Here is a 26458-nt window from a genome sequence, read left to right as displayed (position 1 = left end):
AGGCACGCCATCTTGAAGGAAGCTGACTGCCACCAGGTCGTCATCTGAAGAAGAGCTGGAAATGGCTGCAGGCGTCCCTCTCGGCAACAAAGAATCCCTTTTCCTTGAGAGGTCATCACAGGCTCCTTGAGTTTGTTTACTGCTGGCCCTTGTACCAACCTCTGGTGCAGCAGACTCTTTAGGGCCACTGCCATCACACTTTGACTGCATACCTTGACAATCGCTGAGCCTGACTGAACAGTTAGCAACTCCCTTGAGGGCTTCTGGAGGGAGTCCAGCATCCGTTCCTATGTCTGCAGCCGGCACTGCTTCCCTTCCGGCTGATTCTGCAGCACTCTTGTACACGCAACGAGATGTCTGCTCCACTCCAGAGTCTTCTGATTCCCCAAGAATTTGATTGCGCTTCACAGATTCTGCGGACTGTTGGCCACATTTTGCCTGCTTCTTCAGAGAAAGCTTACTTTTCACTCTTCCCCTCTGTTTCAAACGAGGACTGGCACGACAAACTCCTATCACTGCGCTTCGAGTGTTTGTCATATCTTCCAAAGCACTAGGAGGCAACATCTTATTGTCAGCACTACCATCAGGCTCCTTCTTTTCCCACACTGTGTGCCCTAATGTCTGGGTAAGGGTAACTTGAACCTCGTCTGAAGGAGTGCAGTCTCTTCCATTTGAGTTTATTTTGTCATCAGAAGTTCGCCTATATCTTTTGGGTGTTTCTGATCTTTGACGATTATCGCCCACTTTGCTACTTTCCGTTGATTTGACAGATTCTGTATCGTCTTTAAGGGTGAGATCCCTTTGTTGGGTTGATTGCTCCAATTCCCTTGTGCTTGTGGTATTGCACTGCCTACGAACATTAGCCCTCTTGCACACTCTGACATCCAGATCATCCCACGAGTCATCAGTTGACTGAACTTTCCCAGTGTCTTTGGGTAGTGTACTACATCCATCAGAGCTGCTTCCAACACTGACAGCTGACTTCATTTGTACAGTGGATGGCTCTGACTCTGCTTGGGACCCTTGAAGCTGTGGGTGTGGATGTGTGCCTTTAAGCTGCAGAGGACCATGAAAAAACTCTTCTCCTTCAAGTAGAGCTCTCTGATTTGCTGTATTACTAGTCCCTGCATTCTTCATCCCACCGACACTATAGGAAGTGTATACAGAATGCAAATCAAGGAATCAATATGAACTTCATTTCTGAACGTGCTCTAAATGTCCACAAAAAGAAATGTCTTGAGAACCAAGAATAACAGGCTGAACAAAGACAGAAATATTACATAACACATATCTCAGAGCTGAAGAAACTCTTTTGCAAAATCTTCCAATACTTAGATTATGTTACATGAATTTGGCATTTGACATTGTATAAAATGTGTGCAAGGACACATGTGAGTAATTGATACATTTCCTTTTTTTCACGTCAAACTAAACAACACAAAAGGCATCCTCCAATGGCACCTAGTGTTAAACACAAATTTTCAATCTACAAAATGATAAAATATAGCATCTTTACAAAATGTTTCATCTTCAAAAACATTAAGTTTCCTGGAATAAACTATAATAATAACACACAAATGTTGTCTTGGGCACAATATGCTCACATTCTCTTCAATTTGGAGTGCTTTCGGGCCGCAGAATCTGTACACTGGAATACATCATGCTCTTCAGCATTCTTTTGGGCAGAGTAACTGCTGATTCCCAGGCTCTTGGATTGGGGAGTGTTGCCCATCGACTTTCGTAGCTGGCTGGTCACCGCTCTGGCACTCCCAGTTTGATGATTGCACACGAAAACAACAAGCTTCCTTGGGAAGAGACGGGCATAGCTAAAACCACCACCTGAAGGAAAATGCAGATGTGAAAAGTGCTCAATGTTGAGATGTAAATGTAAAAGTTGAGAAGTAAAATTGTAGCATATATGTGGCAACATGTCACATGCTTTGCCCGGGCAAGAGATTGACCAATAGCCATTGCCTGTGGACAACCAACAGAGAACAACTAGTAAGTTACAAGAAATTCACAGAAATTCACAGAAATTCACATTCGCTTTAAATGGACACAAGTTCAAGCCAGGGAATTAAGAATAAAATGATGAGAGTATGCAACTTCTTTTAAAAGCACGTGTAAACAAAGTTCTCAAATAAATTGTTCTCAAATTCTAGTTCAGTTCTGCAGTGAACATCATTTACAGACTACATGTGCAATATACTACCTACAACGTTAACTCTAATTGATGATGCCACTGAGTAGTCGAGTTAGATGATTATATAACACTTATAGATTGTGCTGTAGAAATAACACATGCTTTGAATCTCTTTGTGCCTTGTTGGTCATATATCTTGTACGGTGTATTTGGGTGTAAGACAAATATTCCCTTCTCTAAAGTTTCAGACGGGGAAACTTTCAAGTCTTTTAAAATTGTTTGGTATCTTTGGAGTGAGAATCAATTTGCTTTAAATGACAGCTACTATCTTGGGAATTGTAATGACTTTGCTCCTCTCATAAGTCATTCAAATTTTTACTTCAGGCAACCAGCTATGAAAATGTGTATTTCTAACTATGTAACTTACAAGTCAACCATGAAAAACAACCCACACCTCCTTAAAAAAAAAAAAAAAATAAAATGCAACAACATTTTGAGCAAGTGCTTTGTATATATTTACACCATAACTGGTAATGGGTACTGTATGTAGTTGCTTTCACTGTATGACAAAAGAGATGCAGCCATCCACAAAAATAAAACAAATCTACAAAACCCGTAACAAAGCAAAAAAAAAAAAACACCAAACAAAACAGCACAGAATTGCCTTTTCTGCATACCACCAAATATGGTTTAAACTGCTCTTTTTGACCTTTCTTATACACATCTTCTTCTGCTAGGCAGCCTCAAGGTTAAATCTGTTAAATCTAGTGGATCATTGGTCTCATTTTGGCAAAATATGAAAGTTTCAATAAAACAAATGCGGAAAAGGGGTTATTACAATTATCATTATGACAAATGCATAATTTGTACTTGCAATAAATTATAGATATCAAAATATGGCATGATAATGAGTAGCATGGCTTGTCTGCTTCAACTGAACTAGGTACATAGTTGGATGGTGATGTAGTGCCTCTTCAGTGGAATAACAGGGGGACATTTTAACTTCAGTGGATTTGCTGGGCTACCTCCATATCTTGACCCGTCCTCCCTCCAGACTGGTGATCCAATCTCACTTGGCAGCACACATGATCGATAGTGTATGTTGGAGTTGGTAAAGTAGTAACCAACCTTTACTGATTGCCCTGTATATGAACAGAAAAAAAGAAGAACAAAACAAACTAGACTCGGAATTTGTCAAGACTGACAAATTAGGTGATCCGATCTTTTTCGAAATCAATGATCTGAGTCCTGATCCCAAAAGGAATGACCATACAGTTTTCATCTGAGATTAGGGACATTGGTCGTGTTATGTTTGAATTCTCATTTAGAAAAGGGAGTCAAACCTGCCATCTTTGGTACCGAATTCCGTATACACTAACGAAGATACAGAATGAAGTATATTTGACTTTGACCCCACTTTTGACACCGAAGATGGCATCTGAGCAAAAAGTGGTTATTTTGTGAAATGATTCTTGTAACATGGTCTTTGCGTGTGCAAAATATGGGAAAGATAGGACATGTATTCACCAAGGATGAAACAATTATGACCTTTGACCCTAATTTACATACCCAAGATGGTGTCTGATCAAGTAGTTGTTATTTTATGAAATAATGTACGTGACATGAGCTAAACATGTGCAAAATATGGGGATGATAGGGGCTGTTTTTCTTGAGTTATTGCAAAGAAAGTTGCAGAGAGAAAGAAATATATCTCAATACATCGAAGATAAGTTTGATTTCAACCAAGTTTTTTGACGTGATCTCGGCGTCGTATGAAAAACTGGAGAAAATATTGACGATAGCCCAAAGTCTCAGCTACAACATATTAAAATCTGGGAGAAATTCACAGAAGAGTAAGTGAGCTAGTGCTCGATAAAGACCGCCATGTCAATTTTCATTTCCAGAAAAATTCCCTCCCATAGAGATAACACGTAAACTGGTTAAATTTGACAAGGTTACATTATATCCATTTCCACGAGGTGAAGACATCATCCGATTAACAAACAAATCTTAAAGAGTATTAAATTGGCTACAACATACTAAAATTTGGAAGAAATCCACCAAAGGGTAAGTGAGCTAGTCGTCGATAAAGACAATCATGTCAATTTTCACATCTAGAAAAATTCCCTCCCATAGAGATAACACGTCATAACGAAGATACAGGAAGAAGAACATATGACCTTTGACCCCACTTTGCACAGACAAGATGGCATCTGAGCAAAAAGTGGTTATTTTGTGAAATGATCCTTGTAACATGGTCTTTACGTGTGCGAAATATGGTAAAGATAAGACATGTATTCACCAAGATACAGGATAAAACATTTATGACCTTTGACCCTAATTTACATACCCAAGATGGTGTCCGATCAAGTAATTGTTATTTTGTGAAATCATGTACGTGACATGAACTAAACATGTGCAAAATATGGTGGTGATAGGGTATGTTTTTCTTGAGTTATTGCAAAGAAAGTTGAAGAAACAAAGACATATTTCAATACATCGAAGATAAGCTTTAATTTCAACCAAGTTTTTGGACGTGATGCCGACTCCGTATAAAAAAAAAAGAAGGGCACTTACGCGATAGCCCAAAGTCTCAGCTATATCATACTAAAATCTGGGAGAAATTCACCGAAGCATAAGTGAGCTAATGCTCGATAAAGATAGTCATGTCAGTTTTCATTTCCAGAAAAACTTCACTCCCATAGAGATAACACGTAAACTGGTCAAATTTGACAAGGTTATTTTCAATCCATTTTTACGAGGTGATGCCGACATCCAATCAAAATGTTGTTATCACATCAATGAAAGAGTATTTAATAAGCTACATCATACTGAAATCTGGGTGAAAATTGGCAAAGGATTAGTGCGATACGCTCGAGTGAACTTGAAACTTGATGACGTCATTTTGAAAATTTACTTTTTTTATTTTATTAAGAAATTTGATATCTTTTATTCATTTTTTCAGCATCGCCAACCCATGAAATGACATGTACAACTCATCAGCTTTCAGAATATAAAAAGAAAATGGGGGGTCACCGTCCATTCTGACGAGTAAAATCGGATTTAAAATTGGCAGTTTTTTGGCATTGTTGCACTGTATATCGCCATTGACGCGCGCGCGGAATTTCAACTTTGACGGGCCCGTATGACGTCATATTGAGTCGGATTGACTTGAAACTTGGTAGAAATATTCCTTGACATTTCAGGCATCCGATAAACGTAAAAAACCGGTAAATTTCTGTTGCATATGAGCTATGCATGCGTATATGTGCGCGCGCGTACGCGTCCGTCCAATTTTTTCAATTTTTCAAAAAATGCTCCAAATGGTCTGAAATGTGTGCAAAAAAAATTTGAGCTCGATTTGAGCATACAAATATTTCAACGCGCGCGTACGCGCGCGTTTTAAGAGAAAATATGAATTTTGAGTATATGAGTAGAATGCGCATAACTTCAAATATATGTGACGTAAATTTCATAGAAAAATTCCATTCCATTGATGAGATATGATTGAGAATGTGTTTTCATATAATGACGTCATAGTGACGTCACGGTCGACTGATCACTATGATTTTATTTGACCCGTCGTCTTTGGGACATGATACATATATGGTATAAGTTTGAAATTGATAGGAAGAACACTTTTTGAGCTAATCGATACACAACTTTTGTCCAGAAATAAAGAAAGAAGAAGAAGAAGAAGAACCACCAACAAAGAATCCGTACAGATACAGAAGGTGATCCGAGAGGATACTCGGATCACCTAATTACTATTTTGAGGCATCTGACACAAAGGCATCAAAGACTCCAGGAAGTTAACCAACATCAATATTTTTCTATCTAAAGAAGCATGATTTCCATGAGTGGTTAATTAGTACCTGTGCATTTTCCTCATTCATATCTGTCAAATGACATGCAAATTGCAATCTTACAAAGACAACCTTTTACATTGAAAGCTATCTAAACTCCAATGCAAATTCTATACAGTGTATGTGATATTGATATGTTCTGTCACTGTGTAACCTACTTCAATTTGTTCTGTGGTGTCTTTTAAAACATTAATGAATGAAATAAAAAAGAATAAAGAATAAAAATGCTTACTTCTCTACCTTCCATATTGATGCTACCCTGTAACAAATTCTCAGGTGTATTTTGAAATCACTTCAAGTTGCCATGCTCCAAATAGCGAGAACTACAGTACACCGTACTTGTATTTTATTTTGACAGGAGGTACCGGTATACAAGCAAATAAAAATAGTCTAGGGTATTTCTTGTTGTTGCTCCATCTATTAATAATATTCCATTCCTCCTACTCACCTGTTAGAATGGTGGAGTCTTCTTTCTCCTTCTGTTTCTTTGGATCAACCTTTTCTGTCTTGTCTCTCCTAGGTTTCTTGAGTTGTTCGTAGTAGGACACAATTTTCACTTTGATTGGGTCTCTCAGAAGGATGACAATTTCCTACAAGAATATCAATTGAACACAGTACTGTGCTGCTAAAAATCAGCAGGATGAAGAACGGAAAATAAATGAAAAATGTATAGATAAAATAGGAATATTTTTTGTTTAGTAGTTAGATTGAGTAAAAATCAGATATTTCACTTTAATGCATCATAGGTTTCAAGAATGCCATATTTCATCTTATTTTATCTTTTATATTTTATCTTATTTTAAGTCTAAGGATGCAATTCACCAGTGGAACCAATTAGATGTAGTATTGACATGCATTGATGTTAGTTGTTATATTGAAATTTCATAGCTCCTCTCATTATGGACTGCAATGTTTCGGTTCCAGAATTCATTCAAAAATGTGCTTTATGCATGGCTGCACATTGACCGAAAGATCGGTCTGTATCTGGTCGTCGGGGAAATGTTCCGCGGAGACTGCGTCTGGCTTCACAGATCCCCTCCTTTTGTCTACGGAGGAGAGCGATAACGTCATGAAAGTAAAAGACTCCTCCGGACAGACGGATCTTTCTGTCTAGGCTGCACACTAACCCATTTTTTTCTACTTATTAATATTGTAATGCAACAGCTCACCTGCAGGTGTCTGTCTCCGAACCAAGTTTCATCCGGATGCCCTTCATCTCGAATAATGTGCAATTCAGTCAGCAGCTGACAGTTTTCACTCACCTAGCCAGTGAATAAAAGAAAAATTAATCAATAATTTGAATCATCTCTCTGGCATTACAATCTTTCTTTCTTATATTTTTCATTGTGTCTACTTTTAAACTGTCATCACGACTCTTAACTTTAAATCAAACTTTGACCATGATGATCTTCTTCCCCATGAAGTATAGTACTGACCTCTGGGCTGGGAAGAGTACCGGTACCAGTATTTTCATACTTTATCCAGTGCTGAATCCAACTGTTAGTGTGTCATGCTGCACTGTTTGATCCTGTTTGGTTACAAGTGTATACATGATGTACATTGTATAAAAGATCAAGAGGGTTCCTTGTGTATGTAAAGTTCAACTTATAGCTCCTCTTCTAACTGCACCAGCGACCCCTAATAGTGGGGCAGATATGTGAAAAAGATGCTCACATCCGGCGGAAAGCATGAAATTTTGGACATAGCGGTGTTTTGGGCCGCTGATTTAAAAAACTGCCAGATCCAAGGGATCTGACCACTGGATCGGCCGCCATCACAAAACATTTAAAGATCCCTATCTTAAGTTCTGAACAACATGGGCCATTGAAATTTGATACATAAAAACATGGTGATAATGATGACTTCAATAATAGACCTGCTTGATATGTCTGACAGGCTACACGGCAGCCAGTTTGAATTTTCCTACATAGTTGCCATGTTGGAGAGTTGAAAATCTCTATTTCGGGTTTGTAAATTAGGCTACCTGATTGAGCGCGCGTTTGTAACTGATTGAGTGCGCGCTGCTGTATTTACATTGTGACGTCAGTGAAACGTGCATTATGCTTTATTTTGCAGCACTTTTTGGCATGCCCGTGATGTTAGTCGTGATGTTTGTCTTCGCAGCCATATTGGAATTCAAAATAGCGGGCATTGCATTTGTTAGACACATCACATTATTCCATTTTTAAACTTAGCATGTTGAAATACCCGCCTGCACCTAATTTCGGTGTCACTCGTCACTGAGAATTTCATACTTGCCAACATTTTCATTTGAGAAAGCGGCAGAATCCAGGATGCCTACGCGAGCAGCGCTAGCTTGAATGCTAATAAAATCTTTCAAAAGCGGTAGTCTACCGCCAAATGCGGTAGAGTTGGCAAGTATGGAATTTGAGATAGGGATTTTGAACATTTCGTCAAGCCATATTGGCATTCAAAATGGCGGCCATTCGATGTTTGTCAGGCACTTCAAATTAATCTGTCATCAAACTCAAAGTCAACATGTCAAAACGCTCTTGTGTACCAAATTTTGGTGCCACAGGTCAATTGAATTAGAACTGAAGATAGGGATCTTCAAAGATGTAGAATCAAACCTGTGGTCAGATCTCTTGGATCCGGCAATTTGAAATCAGCACCCCAAAATACCCTAACTAGGGCCTAGGCCCTACATGTATGTGCGAAATTTCATACTCTCCGCCGGATCTGGATGTGAGCATCTCGACCAATTTTTGCTACATATCTGCCCTAGCTCTACTATAATATTAATAATGTTTAATAGTCTATAAGCACCTGTGTTAGGACTAACATTCAGTAACAATGTTACAGTATACTCAAACAGCTAACGTTAGATCTAAACGTTAGGTTTGACGCAGTGTCACCCAAACCAGCTAGGAGGTGCCTACCCCCTATCGTTCAACTCTAACCTAACGAACCAGTTTAAGTTAGAGAAGAAGTGGCTGTCAAAATGGTGGGGAGCTGGTTCCAATGACACTTGTCATTGTTACCGATTAATGGAGCTAGAGAGGTACAATTGTAGTAGGAGCGTAAATTCTGACCAGGTAAGTTCAGCGAGTTAGCATGGTTAGTCTTGGAAGTTGGAGACTTTCGCCCCACACACGTAGGTCCTACACAGAATGTAAGGAATGGGACTGAACGCAAACGTAGAACAGAATATAAATCCTTACGGTCTATAATCACGATAATGGAACATGATATGGCAATTATGTAATTACAAAGACTATGAAACTCTAGTGGAGAGATAATGTCGTCAGAATCCGACGAATCCAATCACATACCCGAAGAAAGTGTAGCTGTTTCTGATGCTTCGTTGTCTGCATTTTTATGATTTCCTATCTAACGTCAGTAACGACACCCTAGAAAACACATTGTTCAACAGCGCAGCAACCGAGGGAACTCCACTCTCCAGCTCATAAAAACTTGAAATGGGCGCTGTGAAGTCCTAGTCGAGTCGTGGATGTTGATTGATACCGGTACCGACTGCCTACTTGTACTTTTTATGTAGCTTCATGCTGCTTGGCGCTTCCAAAAAGATCGTAGCCTAGCCTACACTAAACTTGTACGATCTCTGATGCTCCACCGGCGGCCACGATGCGGGCGCTCCAAAGAGATTTTCCCCAGTGTGTGAGCACGAGTGTGAGGAGAAAAATCTCTTTGCTGCGCTCCCGTTGATTTTTTTATTTTAAAGAATATTTTATTCTTTATCAATGGGAAACATAATATACAAACAAATTTATACAAAATTCTCTGGACCAATTTCATAATCCTTTACATCAATAAATACCAAACTTATACCAAAACTTTACATCAGTTTAATATATTTTGATACACTCTGATACATTTTATGTTTTCACAATCCATATACACAATCCATATAAACGTCTCTTCTTTTCTAGTTTTACACTACTAATCCCTCATTCTCTTAACAATTTTATTCTTTCATTACATTATAAATTCTATTAACTAAATCACTTACCCAAAAAATAATTTCTTTTCAGCTTTCGTTCAATCCAACCTAAAATATCAATATCCATTGATTGAAGTTTATTGTAAAAACAAAACAAAACAAAACAACCCCCTCCCTCTCACCCCCCCCCCGACCACTCTATACCCCCGTCCATTCTCCCTCTTACTACCCCACCCCCATCCCCCCTCCCCCTTCCAAAACCCCCATCACAACAAAACCTCAAAGGCAACTGAAATCTGTGTGTCCTGACTTACATTATAACAGATATTACAATACGAGTGCGTGGAAAAGGCATTTCCTGGTGGATGTGCAGCAGACCCTACTCTATTAAATAAACGCAAAACAAATTTTCAAATTTTTTTTCCAGTTTTCCCACTTTTGTAAATGTATTGGCAACGTATTACGTATAACTGCTAACTTTTCTTCTTCTAACATATCCTGCTCTATAGACCTTTTAATGAAATATTCCGTTGGGGGTGTCTTATTTTTCCTTCCTAAAAAAAGCAGTTTCTTCACCAAAATTATAACATGGTTAACTAACTGAGCTTTTCCTTTATCAGGTAGCTCTATACCAAAAAAGATCTCTTCCCAACTCAACTGTTGCAAATCAACATATTCAAAAAAATACTACATTTTCCCCAAACTTTCCTAGCAAATTCACATGTATAAAATATATGTTTATACGTCTCTTCCTCTTTATGACAAAAAGAACATGAATTATCATTTACGAACTTAAACTGAAATAATTGATGATTTATGTACACTATTCCATGCAATAATCTATATTGAAAATCCCTCAAAACAGAACTCAAAGTGATACTTCTTATCCTACTAAAAATACATTTTATATCTTTATTAGAAAAATCACAAAGATATAAATTTCTCATTTTTTCTATCACCAAAGAATCATCACTTACTTTCTTCACTAATTCAACATATATGTCTTTAGAGGTAATCTTTTCCAAAGGAATTTTCTTCCCATTTCTTATAAAAATCATTTCATCAACACTTGTATCCTTCTCTACCTCTGTGTTCCTTTTCCAACCAATTGGAAGCGCTTCATATATCTTCTGAATACTCAAAATATTTAGATAATTAAATCCTTTATTATAAAAATATTCAACAGAAAATAATTTACCATTCCTATCCATTATATGTTCCAATCTAAAGCAATTTTTCAAAAACAAATCTTCATCAAAACTGCATTTTCCCTCAATACGAATCATTTTATTATTAAACAATACTTCCTTCCTTATTTGATTATAATTACCCCTGAAATCCCTTGTTTTCACCCATGTTTTCAACAGATCCCTGTAAAATCCCGGTATAGACAAATTCAAAAGATAAATAAAATAATTGCAGCAAAATATAAATTTACCTCCAATATGTTTAGTAACAAACAGAAAATATTGTTTCCATTTCATTTCTTGTTTACCATAAAATAACCTTTTAACCCACATTACTCTTTGAGCGTTTATCAATGATGGAAAATGCATAAATTTTACTCCCCCGTGTTCATAATCTAATACCAACACAGTTTTTTTTTTTTTTTGTTTCCCTTGCCAAATAAATTCCCAAACAACCAATTCCAATTCATTATATACCCATTCTGGCAAAGGGGTAAGAGACCCCACATATATTAACTTAGAATAAATAAAAATCTTCAATAACTGAATTTTACCAACTAACGCCAAGTCTCGTTGCTTCCACCATATCAATAATTTCTTTATTTTACTAAGTATTTCTTTATAATTCAATATTTCTTTCACCTCTGGATCCAAAGTGAAATATACCCCTAAAATTTTTAACTCCGTCACCTTTTGTCCAAAAGAAAAATCATAAACACTATCTTTACTGCTTCCCAATTCTAACACTTTTATCTTATCTTTATTAAGTTTAAGTCCAGAGACCCGTTGAAAACAATCAAAAATAAATTCAATCCTCTTGATTGACTCAAAATCTTGTACCAAAAATGTAATATCATCCGCATAAAGCACTTGTCTAACTTCATTCCCTCCAAAACATAATCCTGAAATCTCCTTGTCTTTTCTTATCGAATGCGCTAACACTTCTATACATAAAATAAACAGATAGGGTGACAGTGGATCCCCTTGTCGAACCCCCTTTTCTATCTTAAAATACCCTGTCGATTTACCCCCGTTAAAAACACAACTAAGAGCAATATTATAAAGAGTAGAAATCCATTTCGGTTGATCGGTTTGCAATCGATCTCTGCTCTGTCAGTTTGTGGTGGATCGGTCACAATGTCGTACCCTGGAATACTTTCGCCGATTTGTGAGAATATAATTTTTTTTTTTTTTTTTTCAAGAGCAACATGCGGCTGTGGCTTCTCTAGCTATGATGATGATGATGACAGACTCAGAGAAGAGTGAATCATCAAGGAGCACCAACTCTAGTCTTGGAATTACTAGGGCTATGCTCGAAAACTACAAACCAGTACGCAACCAGACAAAATGGACTGGATAGATGGGGTATGGGACGAACGTTGTTATCGGGCGAAGGCGGGGGGGGGGGGGGGTGGTGATCTTCGGAGTGAGTCGATTGCGCAATAATCAACATGGAATCGTGTAGGCTATATACGTGTAATTCACAATAATGCATGTAGGTCCTACTTAATAAGAGGAGGATTGATGGCTTGGGATATCAAATAATTATGTTACGTATTGATTGTTGTTCCCCTTTTCATGATACAATGAGGACATAATTATCCAACCATTGGGGATAGGTGCGCTTTCATCTCTGCCTTGATGAGTAGACATAGGCCTATGCATCTTTGATATTAAAGTGGCATTATTCGACTGCAAGAGATCGTTTATACAGGGAACAGCAAATGAAGAAAAGGTCGTCCAGTGCGCTAGTGGCATGTAGGGCCCTGTGAGTAATGGCACGAGAAAGTGAGTGGGACATGTGAGTAGGCAACAGATCATCAATTACCGAAGACAAACAGAGGTTGTGTGGTTGTCTGTCAATGGTAAGGTATCGAAGACTACACGGTGAACTCCTTTGTCCTACTCAGTTTCATGTGCTCTTGAGTATAGTGAATGCTCGTAAGATCAGCTGTTGAACCCATACCGGCCTTTTATCAATGGTGTAGTTCGGGGGAGGATGGGGAGGCACCCCCGATTCGACTTGTCTCAAAAACTTCTCCTGGATCTTCAAGGTGACTTGCATTGGATAGAATTGTAATATCAAGTGAGTAGAACTGTGGAAGTTTTATGAGAATCGGATTTAAATGATGAGAACGCTCATGGAAATATAAATCTATAAGCCGCACACGTTTGTTTGTATGCAGAAACCTTGCTGCATTTCATGATAAATGTCAACATTAGTAATTGTAATGATGTAAACGACAATTAAGTAATTAGGCGATAATCAAATAATACAACGTAGGGTACCTACTTCTCAAAACTCATTTAGGCCTATAATCGCCTTGTTCAGAATGAGAAGGCGACAAGGCCCTCTTCTAAAAACTCACCTATCAAGTTCAGGATGACTGAAGGCAAGAAGGTAATTTCTCTAAACCCACTTAATCGCCTTGTTAGGGAACGAGAGAAGACGACTTCTCTAAACTCACCTACATTTAGGATAAGGAGGCAGAAGGTGACTTCTCAGAACTCATCTAAATATCGCCTTGTTCAAGATGAGAAGGCGAGAAGACAACTTCTCAGAACTCACTTAATCGCCTTGTTCATGATGAGAAGGGGAGAGGGTGACTTCTCGAAACTGATCTCATCGTCTTGTTTAGGATTTTTAGAAGACGAGCAGGAGACTTCTCAAAACTCGTATGAATTAAGTAGTAGTTGGTTAGAAGGTGACTAACCTTGTTAAAGATTGCCTGCGCCTTCTTCGGGGCAAACAGGCGTAAAAACCTAACTAGGATCCTTCTCGCCTTTGCGTCCTTGTCGCGTCGCCTTTATTTGTAATTCAACAAGTCTGTCTGTAAGCAAAATAGTATCATCACTACAAAATGAAGTGAATACGCTAAATTAATGTATCTACCCTATATATGCAATACGTCTTAACCCTATACGAATATCCGATAATCAAGTCAACCGTAATTGTAATACATTATTTTAACCATATTAACCATATAAATGTAATAAATCCACCATATAAATGAAAGATTATATTTTCACCCTAAACTACACGTATATAGGTTTACCCTATTATACATGCCTATAGGCCCTAACAACCACACTGTGGTGCATTTGAACCACAAATACAAAGGAGTCTAAACGTAATAGGTCCTACATACATAGGTATTGCCAATATAATAATGTGATATCCACCCTAAATCTTATACCTACATTATACTCTCAATGTCAACAGAAGGACAAGGTGCCATCATAGTGATTTTTTTTTTTTTTTGGGGGGGGGGGGGGGGAAGGAGGGTGATTCACTTTGTCTATTATGTGTAACATGAACAACACAGTTTGCCATAATATTATGCACCGAAAAACGGGTTGGATGATATTTACATCATGAAGGCTTTGGCGCTTGCTAAATATGAGACTCGGTGAGAAATGCATATATTATGTTTCTGAATATATTACATTTAACGTTAAAATGTGATACATCTATAAACAGTACGAGGAAAATGTAGGCCTATACTATTTTTAGGGTGGATCATAGGCCTATTGCATTGAGGATGAATTACACTGATACAGGGTCAAGAGTAATGTATCACTAGGGTCGATATAACATTAAGAATTTTCATTACATTAATTCACGGGTGATACACCATTGTTTTGTATGTAGCATGTTCTTTGTATCCGTCTTGTGTCCGTGTACACTGTACATGTACCAGATTAAGTTGTGTTGTACATCGCAGCCGAACAGTACGTCTAGTATGCAACACATCTTTATTAGCCGTATGACATTCTCTGGCTCCACGTCAACAGATGACATCATGCTCATGATAATGATGCTGGCATGCACAGCTAAACCGACAGAGGAAAAAATCCTTCCCCGAACGGGAATCCCCATCTAGGGCATCCCAATTTCTAGGTGTGGCCGGGAACGGGGGAATCCCCGATGAAAAAGACACGATTGCTTAATGTGGTCAAGTGAAGGTGAAGGGGGTTGGGGGTGTGGGTAGGTAAAAAGGGTTGAGACGCTTTGATGAGCGAGGAGTAAGGGTGGGATTTCACGGAGCACGCGAACGATTTGCGAAGGACGCGAATGACAAAATCCAACATTCGGAAAAGTTTTTCTCCGAATGTTTTCCGACAATGAAGCCAGAAACTATTCTTGCGCAATTTGTGCGAAGTTCCCACGACGTATGTGCGATTGTCGTGTGTATCATTGCTAAAGTACAGCATGTTACGTACACGAAGAACACGCGACGGAAATGCGAACAACGAAAAAATTTTAATAATCATGGAAGAAAATGTAGCAAGGAGAGGTGGAAGCAATAACAAAAAATCAACTCAAATCAGCTTTCTTGAGTTGATTTTTTTTTTCTTTCCTCTATTTCTCTTTTCGTTTTCTCTCATTTCTCTATCGTGTGTTTGCCTACATTTTTTTCCCCTAGGACGTATCTCCACTAGTAAAGCATTTGATCTTTTTTTTTTTTTGCAGTTCCTCCAACACATAATCTCTATAGTTCAAATGAAATTTACATACTTAAGATTGATTTTAAGTATATTCTGCAATTTTTTTTTGTATATCAAATATTCTTTCTCTTTGCTAGTCTATAATTTCTTTTGTTACTATAGTTGTTAATAATTGTTTGATGTTTAGATGTATGCTACGATTTCTATTTGCAGAAAACGTACAGGGCATACATCCCCCAAACGTGCGCTAAACGTTCGCGAGAATGTCTTAAAAGGTACGCGAACAGTTTGCGATTACGTCGTGAAATGATCGGAAAAACTTCGCAGATTTCGCGTAACATATGCCAGACATTCTCAGAAGTTTCGGAGTCTGTTTGGGGTTTCACGAACATTTTGCGAACATCGCGCGTGTCTTGCGAAGGTCTTGCGCATATGACGAAGCTTTAAAGACACTTTCGAGAACAGTTCACGAGCAAATCCCGACTAAGTGTGCGGAAAAGGTTCGCGAAAAATTTCAAACTTTTTTGAAATTCTCACCGAAGTAAAAACGACATTCGCGAACAATTGACGACGCTTCCGAACCCTCACGTTTGTTTGGCGATCTTTTGCAGACTAAAATGCGAATGCTGGATTTTGCCATTCGCGTCATTCGCAAATCGTTCGCGTGCTCCGTGAAATCCCACCCTTAAGAGGGAGGGTTGTTTCCAGTTAGTTTCGAAGGGGCTTATAGACTTGGAAATAAATTTAGGCTAAGATGATAATCGTCTTTTCTGAAGCATAATATATCACGGCTGCAGCACAAGACCAGAAAATCCATCTCATCATCACTTGAATATGACTACATAACTTAAACATGAAACTAACACTAGTCCAATCCAGAGAAAAAATGCAATTCACAACAATTCACTGAACAAAATTGGTTTGCGTGCTCCATCTATGTACTCAACATGTCTTTGTTGATCATGTTTCGAATTAAATTTCATTTCATAAAAAAGATTGCAATCAAATCCCACACCAGTCCTTATCAGATGAATTTAAGTTTCCTCGATAGAATACCGACATACCGGGTAAATTTCTGTCCGTAATATACACTGCTGTCAAATCCCCCCCCCCCTCCCTCCTCCCCCTTTCCGACTAGCATTTCACCGCCACTCATTTCATGGGTTGATGACGGTGTCTACGTGAGCGACGCGGGATGTGCACGCAGTGGACTATTATAGATACGTTGAGAGAGGACTGTTATACTATGCCTGAGATGGATATCTTTACCGGAGGGCATAATTAGCTGGTTTGGTGTCATATTCAACTTCGTCGTGAAACACCGCAATTAGCAGTAAGTCATCTCACTTTCTTCTACATTATTTCCCTGTGCTATACGTTAAAAGAACATTTGAGAACTGATGTTCACGAACCGTGTATGTCATGTGTGTAATTTTATGGATGAAAGTGCGTTGTGGTTAATAATGCAAGGTTGTGGAGTAATGTTGATCAGCGTTGATCCGCGGTGGAAATGTCACGACATCATTAATGGAGTATCTTCATATCACAAGCTTGCAGCGTATTCCGGGCACGATAGTCTTACAACAACTCCAGATACGCAACTCATAGACATGACCAAATTTTGCCTATAGCTTGTCTCATTTTGGATTTGAACTTTCCCACAACCTGCAGTAGTAAAAGCAATCGTGCTATAATTCCATTCAGAGAGAGATAGAACAGGAGTAAATTGAATGATATCATCACTACACCTCAATTTTGACTGCTTTCAAGTCCACGGCGGAATAGGTCGGAGGCCGCTGAGCGTAGCTTGCTCCTCTTATAAACATAAGTGCTTCCATTATAGTGGGCACATGCAACAAATCCAAACAGACAACTAGCAAACGAATGAAACACGCCCTTTAATTTTGAATCAGGGAGTGCTCTGCTTTTACCCTAGGCACATCGGCGGGAAGAGGGCTGCAGAAAAGTATGCAGATTGAATTTATGGTATAGGCGTTTATAGTTTTGGTTGAGATGGGGATTTAGATTCTAACATGCGAGATAATCATAAACCACTTGCAAAATTTTAAAGAGCATTCAGTTCTAAGAGAAATTACAAATTTATATGATGAAAATCAGCTTTTAAGTGGCTGGGATATTCTCGTACAAAACAAAACAAAGTGGTCCTAAAGGTGGGAGGAGTCGTACAATTGTAACAAGCAAAGCAGTTGCAACTACGATCACTTAACTCTTAGCCATAATCATAATAGTTGCTGTCGATAGTTTGAGAACCCTTAATAGTGACATTTTACACTTACTGACTTGCGAAATAATATCACAACGTTCAGGCGTCCTTTGCCCATTCCTTCGCAATCGTGCTGATTTTATACCGTTCCATGCGATATATACCCTATTTATACCTATTGTTTTCCTTTTTTTTTTAATTTCTCTCATTTTCTGCCGATGTAAATGAATGAAACTACCAGACGTATGATATGTTGATAAAAACTATAGATAATGATATTACATGCTCTCAGACTGAAGATGTGTAAAAAAAAAAAAAATCTCAACGACATGTTCAGAGCTTCATGATTTACATTGATACTCTGAGCCAGATCATTTTCGTGTTCCTTGAAAGCAAACGGCTTCATCAAAATGGCAGATACGGAAGGGAACAACGATGCTAACACCTCGGGGACAACTATGCTTGATACCACTCAGGATTCATCTAGGATGACGACAACCCAACCGAAAAAGTGGAAAAAGTAAGGAAAACTTGACAAGAAACAACCCTTTGTTTGCACGCGGTATAAGTGATAAGAGAAAAGTGGAAAAGACTTCAAAATCTAAAGCGAACGCAATATCAATTCATTATATCATGATGAGTCAGTCTACACAGCAAAATGAGAACATTATTGTTGTCGAAGTTGCAGTTTGCTCTGTAATGTTAAGATACGAGTACGAATAATAGTGTCATCTTGGTGGTACATGCAGTAAGGATGAACAGATGTGTATGGTTAAATTGAGCAGTGTACTTGATAAGTATGCAATATTACGTTTCTTTGTAAAATGCAGCTTCATAATTATAACTCAGACCGAAGTCCGAGGTGAAACCAAATTTGGCAATGATTTTAGTGCCTATGCATAGGCCAGAAAAAGCGGGTACATGACAGATCACGCAATATTTACTTATATATATATTATAAAATCGTCCATAGGGGGAATTACGTCTGAAAACGAGGTATATCTTATAAGGAGAATTCGATCCAAAGGGGAAATTTTTGATTCCCCTTATGGTTTTGACAATGTTTTTGATCTGGGGCCTCAGGACTACTCCACAGTAGGGCACAGAATCATGACATAATGTGTATAGATTGAGGACTATACCATCAATATGATTTAGGGGAAATTGGCAGGGATGCAAAAGATAATTATATAACTCATGAGTCATAATTAAATATTTTTGGTAAATCACATTCATAGATGGAAAGCGTTCTGTTCACTATAGGAAGTTTAGAAGATAACACATCAATGACTGTTTGATATCATCGAAGCTTAGTGAGTGTCGTGTGTAAATTGATCGCTTTCCGTGTCTCAATCTGTAAAATGACCGTTTACCGCTCTCAAGTCATTCGTAACACAAAGTTAATCATATTCCTGGAGATCTGTAACGATTCGTGGCTTTTTATTTCATATGCAATCAACTTGAACATTATTTCAAGGATTCGTCATTACATTGTGGTCTGCGCATTGGATGAGTGTGTTCGTGCATGCGATATAGTATGTGTTTTTGATAAAGAATTACATGTCCTTGTCCCTTCATTTTGTTCACAGATCTCTTGTGAAATGTATATTCGCTCTGTTTGGCATCGGTACTCTCTTTCCTTGGAACAGTTTCATTACAGCTGCACCGGTATGTTGTGGTTTTTAACTGAAACCTCTGCATGTAAGTCCTACAAAGTTATTAATGATAATAGGCACTTTCACATCATGCATGCATTTATAATGTTGTTTTTTACGTTAAGTACCTGTTTTAATGAATAATTACAGTATTTGGCAATTTCAGATGGAAAATGTCATTAACGTAAGTTATTTCAGTGATAATAAATGATGGTGATGATGAGAACATACGCACACGCGCACATACACGCACATATACCAGGCCCTAAGCTACTGTAAATAGATACAGTCCTCAAAAGAGCTTGGAAATCTGAGTATCTGATTACTTCTCTCTTATCTCAGTAATAATCTTCCGAATCTTTTTGATTGGAGCATCCTTCGATTTACCCTTTTGACCGGGCCTTTTGAACATTGCTTACACACGGTATGATGAACAACCAAAAACAAAATGAGCTGTCAAAATTGCCTGACATGGCATCACTGTATGCTTGAATGTTAAATTCAGAATATTCTATTGAAATTTGCATTCATGGCTGACAACCTGAGAACAAAAGACATAACTCATAAAAAAATAGCATGTTCTTCATTGAATCTTTATGATCACTGGTGTTCATTTTCCAACTCTTCAATTTAGACCCTATATCACATTTTTTTTATACTGACCTTTCCCAGATGACGTAATCATAAAGAGTTTGTTGTCTAGAGAATCAAATGATCTGTCTGATAGCACAATGCACGCGCCGATTATTACAAATGACATAACGATAACAATTTATATTGTCAATTCAAGACGAAACGTATGATTATGATCATGAACATAGTCATAGTACACTAGAAATAACAACTATAAGACAATAGCAAACATCATGATGTGATATCGACTGTCACCTATGTTTAAGATGATAGTAATAAATGCCAGAGTTCATAATTACAATTTTCTAACACTTCGTAGCGTTCAAATTACTTAAGATATTGCATAGAGAATTCGACGGGGTCATTGTGTAAAAGTTAGTCAAACCACGCAGTCGATTAATTCAGCATATTATGTTAAGAAAAACTAATTTAATCAACCTGACGGCTCCTAATTGAGAATACCACTTGCTATTCTCTTTATACTGAAAACAAACATCTTCGAATGTTGGATTGATTTTCATTGTATTGAGTATTAACTGGATTAGAGGTAACAAAAGCAATTAAATCATTTTAATTTGTACAGTACTTCAAGGACTACAAGTTTGCCAACGTGAGCGATGACGTGGACTACAAAAACAAGTTCACTGTATACGTTGGATACGCAAATTACTTTCCGTATGTCATTGCTCTCTTCGTGGCTCTCTACATCCCCATGAAGTAAGTATACTTTTTCTGTTGTATCCAGTTCTCCTTGCAATTGTAGACACTTGTTGTCGCAATTCAGTATGACATAACTTACAATGAAGACTTTACTGCGTCTTAATGCGAACCCAAGTAAGTCAGGTATTTCAGGAAGATCGAAATAAAATTTGAGTTATTCTTCTTTTGCTTTCACTGCTTTATCTTTAAAAAAATCAGACTTTGCCGCATAACACTCCTATACCGAGCGCCAACTTCAGACAAAGTTATTAGGTTAAGCCCCGGTCACACAGCGCTTTACGGCTTAATCACGGCCAAAACCCGTCTAAAAGTGGTCTCCCGTGAAGCAGTTTTTGAACTGCTCAAAATCTTATTCCGCGGACAACCACGGGGGGAACACGTGGTAAAGACGTGCAACACACTTGAAATACATGTGATAATCCGTGTTCCGGCAGTGATTAAAACTTAGGGAGACGCGGTAAGACGCAAAAGTTTCGCGGTCTGTCACGGGTAGAGCACGGTCATCGGACGCGTGTTACGCGTTGGTATCACGGGAAATAGCGTGTGTTTAGCTGCTTATCACTAACAAATGGATTTTCCCTCGTACATACACGTGGCTGGACGTGGTTAGCCGTGCTTAGGCAGTGCTTCAGCAGTGGAACAGCCGCCGACGGCCATACCCCGTACAAAAGCACGGCCAAACCAAAATTGACCAAAAATTACCACTGACGACCACGTCCACCAGATTTTCATAACTTTTTGTACGTGATTTAGACGTGGAGTGCTGTGTGACCGGGGTATTAAACAGGTTACAGCTCGTTATTCCGAAGGTTCGTTATTCCGAAGGCTCTTTATTCCTAAGATTCGTTATTCCGAAGGTTCAATGTTCCGAATATCATTTTCGGATTAACCAATCTTCGGAATAACGAACCTTCGGAATAAATCCACAAATTTTCGGATTAACGAACCCTTTTTCATTTTCGGATTAACGAACCTCTAGGTATAGGGAATTCGCGTGATTCGGATTAACGACCCTTCGGAATAACGAACGTTCGGAATAGCGAACCTTCGGAATAACGAACAGCACCCATATAACCAAGGAGGTTCGAGAGATGGAGTTACAACTGACTGTAATTATTCAATCAGCTGTCAGTTTTCTATGGATGGACAAAAGAATTCCACAGGTGCATTTGTGCCTTTGATTATGCTTGAAGCCGCCATCTTTCTGAGCAATATGAAGATTCATTTTTAACGCTAACATAATATCGGGCATATGCTGCTCGTTTATATATCAAATGCAATGAAATTTCACCTAATGATAAAGCATATAAAACAAAAGTCAATTCCGTTCGAAAGTATGTGCAAAAGAGTAAGTCTGAGCTGTATTTTGTGAAAGTGTTTGAAATTTTACCGTCATGGAAAGCCGGTTTTATCACTTTTCTCCTTATTTCCGCCAAATGAAACTAATATGGTATCATCTTCAAGTATAGTTCTTTATAAATCAATATGTCAGGTTAGCGCACAGACGCGTACAGTCGAGTAATTTTGATATCTATTTCAGCAATATTTGAGCAATTTCTATTCGCGCACCCCCGTGCCTTTACCATTGTCTACCGCCCATCGTTTGTAAGTAGGGATAGCGAAAAGTAATAACCATCAAAAAGACACATCTTCCTTGGAAAGTGGCTGGTGATTATGCTATGAGACACGAGTCAATTTTCTTCGCATCTGAGCGGCAGATCCAGTTTGACGCATACTTCAAATATTTTTGAGTGGCGGCTTCGAGCATGGGATCAAAGCGAATAAGACTGTTGTGACTCCATTTCTCGAACCTCCTTGGTTAAACACTGAATGGGACAGCTGTGGAAAGTTTTCAAAGCACTCGAAGAATTTTCTTTGAGCTGCAGTCTCCTTGTCACTCTACTACTTTCACTATAACTACTTTCTTATTCATGACAGAGTTAACGATGCATCATTTCATATTTATTATATATGTAATGATTTATTTAGTATATGAGTTCATATTCCCCAAATTGGGGAAAATCTATTGTTAGACTTTTATCCTCAAATGTACATATAGTTATGGAAATGAGTTGAATGTAATGAATAAATAGACAGATAGATGAATAAATAAATAAATTGATAAATATAGGCCAATGTATATCTATGAACGTTATATGAATCATCATTATTATGCATGCGTATAATGTATATATTATCTTTGACGTAAACATACACGACTAGATGACTTAACAACGTAATTCTCACTGACGGTGCCGCGTGTTACGAAGGCAAAGCGAATCATTCATTTCGTAATTAATTGTTATGATTCATTTAAAGGCATTCGCAGATGGCAACATTGACGAGTGCAGTAGTCATGGGCGTGAGCTTTCTCATCACTGTGATCCTAGCGGTAGTTGATTCTTCGCAATGTGAGTAAGACGGTGATACCATCACCTTATGTAACCTGCGTTTGTTGTTATATCAATCAAAATATTTTTCTCGAATGCGTTCGGAAATTACGAGCACTTTCTTATCTTATCCTTTGTCTTTGATTCTACTTTATTCACTTTTAGCATTAAAACAAATAACTCACTGACTAATTGTATGCTTTTATTTCAAACCTCTCAGATGCATGATATTTTGTTCTTACACGAGGTCTGTGTAACGCACAATGTTTATGAGTGTAAAATACAGTTTTAGTAAAGAAATACTATAGTAAAAAGTTTTGATCACAATTACGTTCAAATTTCAGTATTGAAATTTTCTACATGACGTGTGCGACTGCAGTGGCAGAAGCGTTGTAAGTCAATCCATATGTATATGCATTTGTATATTTTTTTTTTTTTACACGTGATCTTTCCGAGCTCGTCATCGTATTGCGAATTACCATTTTTAAAAGAAGAGATCCAATCCATTTTTTTTTTCACAAGAAAGAGAGAAAAAAAAAATCCCTGCAGAGCAGTGCAAAAATGCCCAAACTCGTATAAAAAAAAAATAAGAAGTTGTGACATTTGTAAATTTCAATTCTTTTTTTTTTTTGAAAACATGTCTTAATCACTCCTTATGAATATTTAAATCAGCATCCTGATAACATCAAGCTCTCAAAAAATCTTATTCATTTCATATACAAAATAGACAAAAATTTCATATTTCAGCTGCATGAACTAGCTTTCAAACCACCCAAAATAAATGGGAACAAATTGTAACTCTAATGTATTTTGGTGGGCGAATATGGTTTTACCTTTTCCCGAATTTCGTAATTTCTACATGAAAACTGTGAGGACATTCATTCATTCATATTTTATTTTCATTTCCAATCAATATACAGATAGGTAATACAAACGTCAAATGATAACATATCTTGTAATATGTAATACATCTTTTTTCATTAAGGACTTGGTGGAAATGAAAACTGAGGGCCTGCTGAAAACCGAACTTATATAGTGCAGTCCCCTCATCTACTCACGTTCCATTACTACAATACATCAATACACTGTACATAGCTTACAAAACTACAGTACATGTACCGAACAAGTTAATCATTGGAAGTATACATTTTTCATTACATCGATGGTAACATGAGGCATGACATAATCAACTTGCTCAGTTATTTTTGGAACGTTCTGTAGATGATTTTTTTTCTCTTCTTTTAGACTTTATTTATTTTTGGGTGGATTTCCTCTTTAATGGGATAACTCTCCTCTATTTTGTCTTTTTCACAGGGCCAGGAACATTCTTTGTGATAACCATGCTCACTATATTGGTCTTTAGTGGTAAGAACTTACTTGATTTTATGTATATTACATATAAATATAAATATAAGATATATATATGTATATGTATATTATATATATATATATAAATATATATATATGTTGTCGTTAAGGCCAAATTGGCGCAAGTTAAAGGAAGCATAATCATAATGCACTTTGAAACTTAGCCTCCAGATCGAAAAAGGAAATGTCATTTATAAACTTTAAAAGAGCATTAAAGACAATTTATTTAATCTTGCATCAAATAGTAAAATCCATAGTGGCATGTACACATTTGAGGAAATTGTGGTCCTTGAACAGATAAACCAACACTGTGAAACACCCATGGCAAAACATAATACACTAAACAAGGCTGATAACATTTGAAGTTCACACATTCCAGTGATGTAATTCCATCACAATACCACTTCTTGAACAAGTCCACTTGTGTATAAATTTTGCATACTTTCTTCTTTTATTCTACTTCCTTTAGCACCTATATAGTCATGTATTCTTAGGTTTCTTACTCATTGTTATTTGTTACGAATTTTGAAAACATTCTGATTGCTCATCCCAGTTACCATAAATTCTGAAACCCTGTACTCACTTGTCTGTATAACCAAATTTTAGACAACTCTATAGATTTATTGGTCATACCGGGTACAGAGTTTCAGAAGTATATTAAGCGATTGAGATTAGGAATTGCTATAAAGGCACTGGAGAAAATATATTATAGGAGATACTGGAAAATAAAGATCCCTTTCCATTTAAGAAATTACTCATCTCATTTTGTCTCTTTGAGCTGAAGAAAACTGTTCCTTTTCAAGGATAGTAACGTTAGCAAGAAAAAAAAAAACACCCTAAAATTTGAAAGAAAAATGAATGAATGCTAATAGTATAGGCTACTACTAAGATAATTTGAGAGTCATTTGACAATTGAAAGCCTCAACTTGATTTCCCGAGTTCTAACGGTCGCAACGATTTAGCAAGACGTCGATGATAACTTTGTTGACTTTATTAGACAACTTTTAGGAAAAGTAAAAAATATATATATATCGTCGAATCAGTGATGACTATTTCTAAATTGTTTAGATCTGCTTCGTAAACAGTTTTCTCAGCTGTGTTCCAATCCGGAATCCTGGCGATGGCTGGTCGGCTTCGCGGCTCCCTCCAGAGCTTTTCCATTCAAAGTTATTTCGTGGGGCAGGTAAACAAACTGTCTTTGATTAATGTTTTCATACATTTTATATCTTAAAGATAAACGTGCATATGATTTGGCATGACAGCTCCTTTAATTGTTAGTCAATCTAGATTTTTTTTTTCTACCGTGCTGTGATAGCTCTGTCTTGACGTCATAAAAGTTTCTTATAGTTGATCCAGCTGCTCTTCCATTTTCGAGCATTACATATATCGATGAATCTTTGCAACTTGAGCATTTATTATCCAAATGTTATTTTGTTTGTTTGTAAGTTTTGAAAAAGTTATGTTGCATGAAGCACTTGCCATATTGATGCGATAAGGCATAATCAGATTGCATGCTAGAATACCATTTTCCCCAAATTTCATTTTTTTGTTTTTTTGTCCTGTTTTAGGCGGCTGGGGGAACAGTTGTAGCTATCACGTCCCTGTTGTCTCTTGGAGCAGGTAAGTGTATGAATGCAAACCACGGTAAGGACACCTGCGTGTGAGATTCACTGCTGCACCATACCCTGTCTTGAATTATTGAGGTGGCCCTGATTCGGGCCCATTATACTAGGCCTATAGACACATGTGTCTTCAATATGTTGTGACTTGGCACTGTAGGAGAACTCGAAGCCAATTCATTCGACTTTAAGACTTTGAGAAAGGTTAGCGACCAGACATCTCTCCTCTATATCAACCAGTCTTTCTTTATTATTTATTCATGCCTGAAGCTACTGATGACA

At 37.6% G+C, this 26458-nt stretch overlaps 1 protein-coding gene across 1 annotated transcript; it reads right to left on the bottom strand.

Moving 5' to 3' along the window:
* Nucleotides 1-40: 40 nt before the first annotated feature.
* Nucleotides 41-13183, bottom strand: LOC140234981 (uncharacterized). Its single transcript, XM_072315050.1, has 7 exons — nt 13085-13183; nt 7179-7271; nt 6458-6599; nt 3169-3285; nt 1605-1839; nt 160-1147; nt 41-103 (listed from the first exon to the last, which is right to left on the bottom strand). The coding sequence occupies exons 1-7, from the start codon at nt 13181-13183 to the stop codon at nt 41-43; spliced, it is 1737 nt and encodes a 578-aa protein (XP_072171151.1).
* Nucleotides 13184-26458: the final 13275 nt, after the last annotated feature.

This window comes from Diadema setosum, chromosome 1 (genome assembly GCF_964275005.1).
Source record: "Diadema setosum chromosome 1, eeDiaSeto1, whole genome shotgun sequence".
Lineage (NCBI taxonomy): Eukaryota > Metazoa > Echinodermata > Echinoidea > Diadematoida > Diadematidae > Diadema > Diadema setosum.
Note: the sequence above shows the minus strand (reverse complement) of the source record. Positions and strands in the feature narration are given on the sequence as shown.

What these genes read in the sequence shown, in the direction of transcription:
- LOC140234981 (XM_072315050.1), bottom strand. Translation starts at nt 13,183, where the DNA reads ATGCAAGTCACCTTGAAGATCCAGGAGAAGTTTTTGAGACAAGTCGAA. An exon ending in ACACCATTGATAAAAGGCCG is followed by an intron (nt 7,272 to 13,084) that starts GTATGGGTTCAA and finishes TTCACTGGCTAG; the next exon opens with GTGAGTGAAAACTGTCAGCT. An exon ending in AGACTCCACCATTCTAACAG is followed by an intron (nt 3,286 to 6,457) that starts GTGAGTAGGAGG and finishes GTTCATATACAG; the next exon opens with GGCAATCAGTAAAGGTTGGT.